Genomic DNA, 13,584 nt, shown 5'->3' with positions numbered 1-13,584 from the left:
TTTTCCTTCTTTAGTCACCAGAACTCAGATCTCACACATTAGGCACAAATTTAGAATGCAAAGTCATTAGAAATGAGATGTGTATAATGTATGTGGACTTTTTGCTATTTCTCAAATGGAAATTTCTTTTGTCTGAATCAAGACACGGAATTTGGTTAGGAATAATTAAGACATTTTGGACTAATCCTTTGTATTTAAAAATATCTAGTTGCTCATGCAGTCTCTCTAAGGGCGCATGCATAGAGCAAAGTTGTCAGAGATTAGATCTGCAATGATCTAAAGCATTTTTGCACAAATTGAAGTTCTAAAGCTTTGTCAGATTTCACGAACGCAGCCTGCATGCACAGTCTATTCATACTGGTCATTTGTTTGGAAAGACAATATTTAGAACATGAAAAGATCATTCACCATTCAAAAAATACATTATTCCTGAGGACAGTGTGTGCCTTATACTTTAGTAAAATAACGTGCAGTCAATGCAAACAGCATACTAAACGAAGTCTAGCAAAAAGTTTTCTCAGCTGAAGCAAACGGCTAGATAGTGGCAAAACCTTTAGACATTGTTGATGTCCTCCAAAAAAAAAGGAACACACACAGCGTTTCTCCAACACTCCTTGTGCTTTTCCAGTGCGTAAAATGCACAATGTCAGATCTACATACTTGCCTTTGATATACTCCTATATACCAGTGTTGAAAATCATTAATAATATATATATTTAAATCTCAAATACAAAAAGGTTTTCTTTCCTATGTGTTTTTTAAGTCCAATTGGAATTTGCCTAAGTATGTATTGACACGTGCTAACATCCACAGCAGAAACAGGAAAGTATAAAACAATCAATCAATATTTCTGACTTTTGCCTAATTTTATCCTGTATCTTTATACCTTGGGCCAGCCAAGGCATTTTGTTTTTAGAGAAAACATTAAAAAGAGAGCTCACCTGTGACCTTCTGAAGAACCGAAGTACTATCACTACGTGGCACAGAAACAGAAACTGTGACACACGGTTAATGCTGTGAAATGGTGCTTAATATTCCACAGAATGAAAGACAGAGACAATAAAGTAAATCAAACGGTGTGATTCTATAAGCACTGAGGAGAGTGCATTAATTATTTCTGATAAGGACTCCTTGAGGAACTTAACGCACAACCCAGAATATGAAGGAACAAAACAGCCTTTCCAAAATATGGGAAGCTGAGTTCCACCAGCCCTTTATGACAGAACTAATGGGTTATATGTCTGATTAGACCATACCGTCCAATTCCCTTCCTCCTTTGTGCAATACTGTAGATACTCCTATAGTTGCCTTGTCTGGTCACAGAGAGCTGGAATGAACCAAGAAATCTCATGAATAAGGTGAAATGCCTAAAGAACTTAAGGTCTGATGCTAGGCCCTCTGGATACAATAGATCATACTCATCCACTTCGATGGGCTCTTGACTCTTAAAATTAATTTTATATGGCATAATAAAATAAAGTGATTGTGCTAATACATGCAAGTGAATACTGGAATCACACTTTTTGGTTCAACAGGGTATTGCAAGTAGTAAAAATTCAGGTCTTTTCACATCTGTCAGCAGTGACTTTGCCACAGCTTTATCCCTAAAAATAATATTCAAATTTGCAGCCTTTATAGTTACTGTGCTTTGCTGACTCTGTTTTTTAATTTTTCCTCATCCAATATAGAGAAGCATTATTTAAAATTGTACAAGAGAAACAGAATGATTGTAGCTCTGTTTCTCCACTCCCTTCTCTGCAAGTGAACCCTGCAGACTTGTTTAAATTAAGTGCTTATCTTTTCCCACATTATGAAACGTTAGTAATAGACAATTTCATCACCAAAATGTGACTATAACCATAAGCAACACTGCTGTATGCACATAAAAACTGAAATTTGGTTCTTTACATGAACATCTACCTTTATAGTGATTTTATCCAAAAAGCCCCCCAAAACTGTAAGAAGGCATACAAATAATAATAAAAAAATCTAAAAGTAACCACTGTGTGTGTGTGCATTTATATACAATCTGTATACATATCTGCCTGTATCTAACTCCCATGCTTTGACTTATTTAGGCCAATAAAAGAAGTGCACATTACTGGAACATTTACTATTACAATAAGAAGAGCATTGTTATAAAGTGCTCTGCTTCTCCTTCCCTGAACAAGCAAGTCACAATGTTATACTGTATGTCTGATATATATCTGCATAAGCTTGCATACTATAAAGAGTTAATTGTATATTCAGGACAAAGTCACTGCATGAGAATATTTCAAGTTAGCATTCTGTCATGGAATCATTGCCCAGAGAGGTCAAAGGGAAGAGTAACACAGTTAGACATCTGCATGCTACGTCAGAGCATGGAAATGACAGTTCTTTCATCCTGGAAGCGTGTGGAGGTGGCCCTTCTGCACATGAAAGTGGAAAGACAATTCAACAGCCATGTCTTTTTCAAATATAGCTGCAACGTGGGCAATGCGATGCGTTCTCTTAGTGCTGCTGTTTTCTCCTTGAATTTAGAATTTTTGGTTTTCAACTAGAAGGATAAATTAATGACACTGATGTGCAAATCTTAAACTGCATAGTATATATTAAGCAGCCATAGACCCCTTTTTTAGGGTAGGACCACATCCACAATCTCAACAAGAGACTAGGACAAACCTGACAAAACAGTAAGCCTGAAAGATCATTTATATCAAGTTATGGCCACAAAGGCAACAATTGCTCTTTTCTTCAGAGGCATTACAGATGGAGCTGAGCAATCAGAAGCTGTAGAAGTAGTGGATATCACGTAAGTTGGTTTTAGTCATGCCCGTGCTGTATAAGTTCACAGGTAATTTTTTATTTTCATTACGCTGTTAGTATCTTCATGAACAGCATGAAAATTCATTGCCTTTTTTTAAACCAGTGTAGAAATTTTTGATCTGTACGCACATTCCTGAGTGCCAGTTCTCCTTGGTGCTCACCGCAGACCAGTTACAGGTAAGGCTTTTCATTTCCTTCATCAAAACCATCTGTTTTCCAGTTCCCACCAAAGCCTGTAACTGCATTGCCCAGCAAGAACATATATACACCGTGAATCTCACACACTGATGCCAGACTCCGACTTCATTTTGTAACTGCACTCTTCAATTTCCAAACAGTGTTTTTGTTGCAGCGTGGTAGTGACTAAGGCCATTCATGGTGATACTGTTTCCCATTCTTTTTCCTTTCTCTCTGCAAATGCTCCAGTTCAGCCTCATACATCATTTCCTGGACTAAGTATTTCTCTCTCCTCATTCTGTCGCACAAGTCTTTGGGCATGTCTGGAATCAGGTAGGCAATGAAAGACTTTATTCCAAAAACAAGGTGCTGAAAAGAACAAAAATAATTGCTTCAAAGATGTATAAATATTCATTTCTAGGACCACATTTTAGAGCCTAAAAGTCTGTGGCAAAACTGGAACTGAGGTTCAATTCATGACTGAAAAGCAACTCCTTTGGTTTTTTTAATATACACACACACACACACATATGGGAGTAAATCAGCAGCCTATCAGAAATGTGAAAATGCTGAAGTCTTCTGAAAAGTAAAACTAAGGGTATAGCTAGTGACCTAAATGAAGATGTGACTGCAGGATATGCTAGTTTGAATAACAATAGCAAACTCTACCTAGCAGGCTTTTTTAAGAGCTTGTAATTGAAGTAAGTAGCCAGATTCCTGGACAGTATGTAATACATTCTTCAAAGTCAGAACACACATTTCTATTTTTATATTAGGCTAGAATCATGTATCATTTTCCTGACACAGATTTTAACTTGTAATAACTGTGCTTAAGGTACACATAAGTTGAATTTCTTCTTTTTCAATAAAACATGAAAGATCTGGTTGGGAACCAACATGATGTATAAGATGACTGTTAAGGAAATACGATTTTGGAGGGACTTTAAAATCTGTGCATGCTCCGTCAATTCATTTTGAAGCAGCTGATTGACAACAGTTTGGGGAGGGTGATTTTTTTTTCTCTCTCTTGACTGTAATGAACAAGCACTTGATGATACTGACAATGTATTTATGGGACTACTGTAAAAAAATCAACTCAGACTTTAAAGAGGTAGAAGGGAATTGTTCCTTTCCATGACTAACCTCAAATACTATGATGAAGGCCAGCCGCGCTGCCAGGACATGCCAGAACTGCAAAGTGAATTCATATGGAGTTGAACTCCATGGTGGGGCTCTGTAATCTCTATACCTGCAAAGCAAGGGAAAGCCCAGTAAGTTAGCCTGTGCTCAAAAACCTGAACACGGTGAAGAGCTCTCTAGTTTATCCCAGATCTGGCGAAAAGGAGAGAAACTGAAGTGAAAGCATACTTCAGAGGAATTAAACAGAAAAGGAGATGAATAATCCACAATACAGGCAATTAAATAGGGCTGCTTATAAGATGGCACTTTTTGCTTCCAAAAATACAGAGCAATTTCTTTTGTTGTTACAAAGCTGACCTCTTGGAGTGTTAAGTTCAAGTGTGTTTACTCTAAATTGGTTCTTGTCTTTGCTTGTAAGCATTTGAGATTCTCCAGACAAAGTTTGCATAAATGTAACATGATTCTGTAACTTTTTAGTCAATTCAAGCTAACTCTCACTGTAAAACTAAATCTGAAACCAGAAGGAGTGCACTCATGCAATGTCGTATTTAATTTTTGTGCTGAATTTCTTGTATTCATCTTGCATAACTGTTTGGGATCTTGACCTGGGTTAGAGCCACAACAAAAATTTTAATTGTGTATTTTACTTAATAGACCTCAGAATGCTTAACAAAACTGAAATGAGAATTTTTACCCTTCTTGGCAGCTGGGGTAACTTCAAAATGAAATAATTCATAGAGGCATGAAAGATATGGCTTGCAAGAGTCCTGGAAAAACTCAGAACACAGGTTTCCAGTGTGTTAGTATTGCATCCTACCACGCAGTGTTTGCACCCAAGACTTCCACGTTGAACAAACTTGAACTCCAATGCTTTTACAGGCAAAAAAGAAACTATCCTGCCAGTAATTTAAGCACTGGCTTTCTATTTAATGTCTGTATTAATGTCTATGCCTGTATTACAAGAAGGGAGAACATCGAAACACACCGGCAATATCCTGAGTATCCCATGCCAAGTTCACTCAAATCAAATACTGATAAACTGCTGTTGACATATCCTTTTAAGCACCTGAAAGGAAAAAACACACGGTCAGGACTTTCTTCATAAAGTGATTATATAGCATAGATACTGCACATAAACATATTCTGCTATCACATATTGTGAGCATACTATTTTATTTGCTTATCAGGACAAAAGCAATTTAAAAATGTTAAGCAGAGAAGCAAAGTTTTATTGTAAAGAAACAAATAACATCTGTTTCAGGGATAACACTGTTTAAAAATCTATTTTCAGGACTTTTCATGGTTTTGTTTCTTATCTACCAGCAGATATAAACCAAAAATTGTTGCTACAGTGCTCTTCACTGTCTCCTAAAATTACTGAACTTAGAAAGATGGCTAGAGAGGCAGAGAGGAGAATAATTTAACACCCTTGCAGAATCTGCCACCAATCATGCAGCTTATACCAAAACCTGACAGGTTTTATGAGTTGAATCAAAGAAGAATTTTCACCAACAGTAAAATGAACAGTGCATATATACCAAACAGCCATCTTAAGGGCAAAAATTTATTAGTATTAATGACAGAAATCACATAAATACATTGAATTATGACTGTAGGAGTGAAATTTTTGTCTGGTCCTGGAAAACCACAGACACGTAAGACATCCCATCTTCTTGGAAATCTGTCCTGTAATTTAACAAAGGGCCTTCTGAAAGGCAAAGAACATTTAAAAAGAGATGCATCAGGGATCCTATTATACCTCCTGAACCTTCAGGTTTGCTGTGACACCTCAAATCACTAGTGGCAAAAGAAGAAATAGAATTACATACTTCTCTATTAAATGAATACTGCACATTAAGCACTAACATTTTTCTGCTATTGTCTCTTTTCATGCTATCCTGCCTCATTCTTTTTGCTCTTAAATTCTCTCTTCCTGTGACAGCACAGGAAGAGTAATCTCTGCTTTGAATCATTAGGGATGGAGCAACGAGGGAAGGAAGGACAGACCCCTACAGTTTGAGCTGAGGCACAGTCTGTGAATGCAGTGGTACTGGCTTGCTGTACAAGCCTTGATGCTTTCCCTCTTATCCTTCCGCCTGTGCAATAAGAAGGTTAAGTTGTGCTTGTGAGATGTGCTACAGTATTAGCAAAGTGATGCTTCCTTTTCTCGAGGTAACCCTGATTCCCATATTAAAAAGAAAAACCAAAAAAACCCCTCCAAAACCACCCCCCAAAGACACCTGTAGGGCATGGATCTCCAAATGAAAGAGAGGATGCCCATGAGTACTGTGATCTGTTCAGCTCATGTAAAAGGTCATGATAGACAGTGGGAAATGCAGACGGAGCACGGTGGACCCACAGTTCAGAGACACTGGTAAGTGTCCAGAGAGAAGCGCAGGAAACTGGCCCGGTGGTGCAAAGATAGGCGAGATACCTTGCCTGAAGCTAAGATACACTATATATGGAGTTAGCAAGGCCAACCTTGCTGGAGCTTGGCTGCAACCATTTCTGAAGAGAAACAGGCAAGGAAGTTTGAGGGTGAATGAAGCTTAGGATAAAAGAGCGTTCGGGAGCATATATACGTGTGTGGGAGTGTAGTGGCAGAAGGCAGTCCAGAGCTATTGCAGAGAAGAAAAGCTTACCTAGAGAAAGCCTGAAAGCTGCTACGATGTATACTGAACTTTGTTGTTTGCATTCAGAAGGGAAGATGATGATTTTCCACTTAGATAACTGTGGAGTTAGTTTGCAAACTCTCTGGAATGGCCTAGTTACTTGCACTTAACATCTGTGAAGTTTTGCACAGATGTAAAAGGTAAAACGTTACTGATATATGTTAAGTATGTTAACACAGAAATACAGCAGCAAAAGTGTGCTTCCGCTGAAATATACATGTATATATAAAGAATATCTTAATTACTTTTCTTGTCTGTACCCTTGATCTGTACAGGGACCATATTTGTATGCGTAGACAAAACGTGGAATGTAATCGGAAGTAATGGCAATAACAAAGGCATTGGTGATGACAGCCAGGACTCCAATGCCTTCCAGAATCCCATACCAGATACCTAGAAACAAGAGAAATGACAACAAAGTCATTAGTTTTTTACAGTCATATTAAGTCAGACGTTAAGTCATTTTAAAGTCATGCTAGTGGCATTAAAGTCATTGTTAGTCATACCGTTTTCCTTTCTTATTGAGAAAGAATGATTCAGTCAGAAAAGCTAGTCAAGATAAAGCCATGTCATAGAATCATAGAATCGTCTAGGTTGGAAAAGACCTTTAAGGTCATCAAGTCCAACCAACAAAGGTATAACCATAATCTGTGGTTATAAAGGCCAAATAGAAGATTTTGGAAAGAGATTTCTTATCTTTATTTAATTCAGTTTTAAACCAAAAGTGAATTTAGTCCTTATATTTAATTTCTAAATAATTGATTTTGGACAGCATTTGAGACCTAGAGTTCCACAAATCAGAAGCTTAAAACATTATTTAGCCTGTTTTCAAAATTCCAACTATTATGATCCCTTATTGGAAATGGAAAGCAAATTTGAGGAGTCCTCTTAGCTAAGCACCTGAGTATCCTTTGGTTGCTTAACAGGAGAGTTGTCATTGAGATCTGTAGGTTACATTCATTTTAAACTCGTAAATGTAACCTACATTCGTAGGCTACATTAATTTCACTCGACGCATGAAATATTTCAAGGGTTAAGCTGCATTAAAGAAGGAAACACAAAGAGATGGTACCTGACAGTGACAGTCATTAGGTTCCCTCACCTATATCTGTTGCTCTTGCAGGCATAGGTCTTCGCCACTGAGTGACAAACTTGTAGGCATCTAACCTTATTTCTATGATATTGTTAAGCAATGCCAGGAGAGGTGCCAGTGGGAAGGCAGCAACGAAGATGGTGGTAAAGCCAAACTGTAAAACTAGACAGATGTTTCTATGGTTAGAAATGGAAATCCAAAAGATCTTTTAACGTGCAACATAGTTCCAGTTTCTTAAGAAAACTGACACCTCCCTAAATTTGCTCACCCATCTCTAAATATTCGTCCATTAAACCATGGAGATTCATAGGCTGCAGATTCCAATCTTTTTCCCACTGAGGTAGAGAAATTTTATGCTCCATTAATTGCCCTCCTCTCTTCATTTTGCGTCGTGACCACCAATTCTGTAATAAACTTTATTAGATAAACAGAGCATTATTGACTGCACTTGCTCAGTAATTCACAAAACTTGCTGGTATCGTTTTGAAGTAGGCAGGCCTATTTTGAATAGCACCTGAACGTTTACTCAGGTATTTTCTGGCAATATTCACAATATCATATAAGATACAATTCAAAGAACTTCCAAAAGTTCTCAAAATTCTGCATTACGATTTTAATTATGTCTTTAATGTAGCAGGTTAGGCATTGTGCAAATAAGCTTTTCAGAATATGGAATTTACCTGCATAGACTTTTTTTGTAGGATTTACCTGCATGCCTGAATTAAAAAAGAACAGGAAAAAACCCCATGCATAGCGAGAGCATTAAAAAAGTAAATAATGTTTTATTTTTAATCCTGTAAAAGACAAACCAAATAAGTGGAGCTCAGTAAGAACTCTATGATACTAGAATATATTGAATAGAAGAATACATCTACTATTTTTGAATAAAAAAAGATCTAGATGCTCTACAGAGTATTTTTTTCTTGAAGCAGGAAAAAGTGTCTAAAAAGGTGTTGCTGAAGCTGCAAATATTTAAGACTTTTTCATAAAGCTGTGCAGAGGTCTTTTCACAAAGTAGTTATAAATATTAAGTAGGTAATAGTCTCACAAATTAAAGTGTTCTACTAATGAAAAATATTATCCAGTACTGACACGGGTGGCAATTAAAGACTATTGTTTGATTCTAGTTATTACTGAAAAGAGACTGAAGATAGGAAATAATTTTCTTATAAGTATTTTTATTAACAGGCTGCTATTTTTTCTCAAGCTAATTTAGTGTTTAGCTCTTGATCTCTCTTGTTACTGAAAGAGCAAACAAGTGTTGCCTCAGTTGCAAACAATGGTTTTGTCAAAACAAAACACTGCTTTCCATAAAGGAATATAAGCATGTTCTAAAATAAATTCTAGACAGAGTTAAGATGCTGCTGGGCTGAGAAGACAGGAAGCCTGATACTTCAAGTAGGTTTCTTCTTTTCAGAAATCCACGTCTCGCAACAATACAGTGCACTGCCCCTCATTTGCAGAATGATTGCACATTGTGAGCATAACCCTTTCTGACATATTTTCAAGGTTGAGACTTTGATTAAGTTAATATTTGATGGGCGTCCTTTTACTGAAAACATATTCTTCCAGTTTCAAGAGAACTGTAAGACTCTTAGCCCATTACTCTCCTCAGCAGCTGAACAGCTCTGTTTGTATTACGGAAAACGAAATCACAATAAACAATTTAGATGGTTAACATACCCTGAGAAGCTTTATCTTAGAGCAGCAGTTAATGCTTTCCTTGGGAATAAAGTTACAGTATGTGAGATGCAAAAAGTGAACACATTCTCCAAACACAAAAATATTCGTACACTGAATCATACTAATATGTAATCACTATTTGTAAAACAAATTTTAACATCTGAACTTACGGATAGCCTAGTTCCATGAAGTTGTTCCACATTTGTTTTAAAACCATAATAACTCCCATTTGCAAACACAGATCTATTAAGCAGCCACTAGGATGACACTGAAATGAAATGGAAAAAGATCAATAGCTAAAATCAGAGGATTCCTTTCATTTTTATTTGTTCAGAGGGTGAATGAAAAATATTCAAATATGTTCGGTGAAAAACCCTAACCTCCAGCTACAGAAATATTAAAAGAAATATTAATAACAGAAATATTAACACAGACTTGTTACACAGACACAGAAATATTAACACAGTTGAACAACCTTTAGAAATATTTCTTGGAGAACTAGATCGTATTACCTAAGCTAAGGGTATGTGTGCTAGATGTATGATAAATGATATAGTCTATTTCTCTTAGACCAATACATACACATTCATTTCAAAAGAATGGAGCAATGTTTTATTTGTAATAACCTAAGTCCGAACAGAGACTTAGTAGCTGAATCTCTGGTACCGGTACCTTAACTATATAAATTGCCATATTAAAATGTTTAGTAATTACAGAAACTTTTTTCTGACCATGGACTACAAAGTTATGGTATTTTACTCTGTGGCTACCAAGGTTCAACAGAAGAACCCTGTTTTTCAGAGATAGGAGATAACTTCAGCATGCTAGCGATATCCAGGGAGGTGCAATTCTAACACATTTTTAAGCTAAATTTTGAGAATACTATTTTTCTTCTTTTAAATCATAGGATCATAGAATAGTTTGGGTTGGAAGGGACCTTTAAAGGACATCTAGTCCAACCCCCCTGCAATGAGCAGGGACATCTTCAACTCGATCAGGTTGCTCAGAGCCCCGTCCAGCCTGACCTTGAATGTTTCCAGGGATGGGGCATCTACCACCTCTCTGGGCAACCTGTGCCAGTGCCTCACCGCCGTCGCTGTAAAAAATTTCTTAAATCCAGTCTAAATCTGTCCTGCCTTAGTTTAAAACTGTTGCTCCTTGTCCTGTCACAACAGGCCTTGCTAAAAAGTCTGGCCCTGTCTTTCCTATAGGCCCCCTTTAAGTACTGGAAGGCTGCTATAAGGTCTCCCTGCAGCCTTCTCTGCTCCAGGCTGAACAACCCCAGCTCTCTCAGCCTGTCCTTGTAGGAGAGGTGTTCCATCCCTCTGATCATTTTTGTGGCCCTCCTCTGGACCCACTCCAACAGGTCCATGTCTTTCCTGTGCTGGCAGAAACTTAAGAAGCTGAGAAAAAAGCAAATGACATTATATTTATGTCCTCCATCCAAAAAATCCACATGCCCAGGAGATTCCAGTTGTATAGGACTTAGTAGTGCCTGTGAGGTAAGGGACCATCACTGTTTCCTTCTCCCAAAGAAAGAGGCAGAAAAAACTGCATATCTTGGGCAGTCACTCAGCACAGCGGAGAATGCAGAAGGAAAAACACACCTCCTGTTTCCTATCCTTTGCTATAAATAAGAGTTTACTCTTTACTGCACTTAGATGGAATAATAAATCTTTCAAACTGGACACAATTCATGTCCTTCAGCCATTTCCTTTTTACTTATGGAAATTTCACAGGAACACAAAATACAATTGCTTACCTCTTCCAGTCTCCATCTGTTAAAAAGCTTGTTGTACTTTCCCGGGCGGCCTGCAAATCTGGAAAAGAAGGTTTCTGTTTCTCAGTGGACATTCCAAGAACACCCTGTATCAGTAGTTATTTCACAACATCCACTGAGAAAACTCATGAAATATAAACAGATTAAATCACACAGGCTTAAATCTGGTATCTGTAGGATATGGAAGTTTCAGAATGCAAACAAGGACCATCATTTTGCAAGCGATCCTAAGCTTTTATTATGTCCAGAACAAAAATCCTAGCTTCAGAGGTTTTAGATGTTAGATATTCAGACTCTATAATCCACTTCCAAGAAAATAAGCCATTGCAATACATTGGAATTTACTGCAGCACAGGGATCTGCTGGTCCGCGTGAAGTGTGCACTGGATTGCACCCTCAGACATACAAGCATAAAATCACTTCCAAACCCATCATAACTAAATGCTTTTTACAGATCTGATGGATTCTTGTGTAATGAATGGAAGCAAAATTCTTAATGACCTCAGTGAAAGTTATAGATGAGAGAGAAAAAAAACCCATGCCTGGTCCTACTAGACACAGGAGATAGCAAGATACAAAGAAGTTTAGAAACTGTATGGCAAATGCATCACTGGATGTAACAAGCAGATATTACCAACAGTCTTTAATAGAGTTGTATTTTTTTTTTTCCCCAAACAATCTTGAACTGAAATTATATTATACAATTTTATAGAAGGTACTCTGAAATTCTCTGTGGGTTCTGCAGGAATGGTAAGTGTGATCATAACGAAACTGAAGATGAAGCAAGGTTAGACCTGTCCAGCATCTCATGCTCTGAGCTAAAGATACACACAAAAACTGGAGCCAGAATTTCTGCCTCCTACTCTTGTATAGGCCTGCCAGACAATATTTACTATTTATAGAAATGGATCCTGGGAAATGTAACCAAAGGGGAATAAACAAGAAAAAAATGAATAAAGCCTATTAGCACAGGGCTAAACACAGACCCACATTTAGGAAGAGGTTGTATTTTCAAAGGTTCTGAATTCTCATTTAGTAGGAAAGTCACATACATAGACCCACTTAAAAAGTAGACTTTTTACTGTCTAGTTTCATGAGTAAATATTTCAAGGGTCCAACCCTCATGTACGGTTAAAAATATTAATTTAGTGTTATTAATTATCCTCAGAAACTGATTGCCATCTAAATCTTACAATTTGAACTGTCAGCATATTTTCTTCGAACCTATAAAATTAGCAAGGATTACAACTTCTGTGCAAGTTTTCCTTTAAGAACAGTTAGCAAAGATAACTTACCTGCCCAGAAAAAAGGCAATGTAAAAGATGGAGCTGTTCAAGTTGACAAACTGGAAGAGGAACATTTTCAAGGCAAAGCTGTTTTCCCATTCAGATTCTGTTCTAGGGTGCTCTGCGGAAAGATACAATATACATTATATAAACAGAAATGAAATTGAGTTATGCCTAACTTTGCTCACAGATCAATCAACACTAACAAAACAAGCGATGGTTTCAAGTCATGGTACCCCATCAGGTTGCAATTATTATTATTATTTTTTTCTTGAAGTGTTCAGTCTGCAGGTCACAAAACCATTGCCTGAACTCAGACTACGTTGGTTCCATGTGGAGACAAGAGATAAAAGCCCCTTGGTACAGAATAGGTCACAACTCTATGGGCAGATACCTGTTCCATTTCCATGAGGAAGTTCTGAACTCAGTGTGAATCTTTAATTTTAAGGCCACAGGCATCTTGATTAGAAAAACAAAAATCAAACCCCAACACAACAAAAAAACCCCAAACAAAGAGCAAAAACACTTGGCACGAGCAGAGCAATGGACAGGGGCTGTCAAGGAAAGCAGAGGGAAGAGAGTCAACCAACAGCCAGTTGGTTTCTCACTCAAGCATCTCGCCTTCTAAATACTTCTGTAAGACCACTACTTCATCCTCAAGACTTCCCTATCATAATGCTTGTGAAGTGTTAAACAGTTTCTAATTCAACAAGGAAAGGATGGCGGTCCTTCTTTGGGTTTTTTTGGAAAGAAATGTAGAAATGTGTAGTAGGGCTACAAGTATTCTGTGTGGGTCTGCACTGCCTTGGATGTTTTTCCTTACAGTTTGTAGAACATTATTTATGTCTGAATTAGAACTCAGTGATAATGATTAAAATTAATTTTTTTTTGGTAAAAATTTCAAATTTCTTTGATGGATGTATCAAACTTGGAATATAGTACAAT

The 13,584-nt window shown here is 37.2% G+C and overlaps 1 protein-coding gene across 1 annotated transcript in view; it reads right to left on the bottom strand.

Annotated features, from left to right (window-relative positions):
• Positions 1-2,804: 2,804 nt before the first annotated feature.
• Positions 2,805-13,584, bottom strand: part of ANO3 (anoctamin 3) — a 215,475-nt gene continuing 204,695 nt past the window's right edge. The window contains exons 19-27 of the mRNA XM_072864857.1: positions 12,649-12,760; positions 11,336-11,393; positions 9,744-9,841; positions 8,159-8,304; positions 7,900-8,052; positions 7,043-7,190; positions 5,111-5,191; positions 4,129-4,234; positions 2,805-3,354 (exon numbers count right to left, since the gene is read on the bottom strand). Coding sequence (XP_072720958.1) covers positions 3,172-3,354; positions 4,129-4,234; positions 5,111-5,191; positions 7,043-7,190; positions 7,900-8,052; positions 8,159-8,304; positions 9,744-9,841; positions 11,336-11,393; positions 12,649-12,760 — 1,085 coding nt within the window. The 3' untranslated portion in view covers positions 2,805-3,171. The remainder of the gene's footprint in view (positions 3,355-4,128; positions 4,235-5,110; positions 5,192-7,042; positions 7,191-7,899; positions 8,053-8,158; positions 8,305-9,743; positions 9,842-11,335; positions 11,394-12,648; positions 12,761-13,584) is intronic.

Source organism: Ciconia boyciana, chromosome 6, assembly GCF_034638445.1.
Source record: "Ciconia boyciana chromosome 6, ASM3463844v1, whole genome shotgun sequence".
NCBI classification, from domain to species: Eukaryota; Metazoa; Chordata; class Aves; order Ciconiiformes; family Ciconiidae; genus Ciconia; species Ciconia boyciana.
Note: the sequence above shows the minus strand (reverse complement) of the source record. Positions and strands in the feature narration are given on the sequence as shown.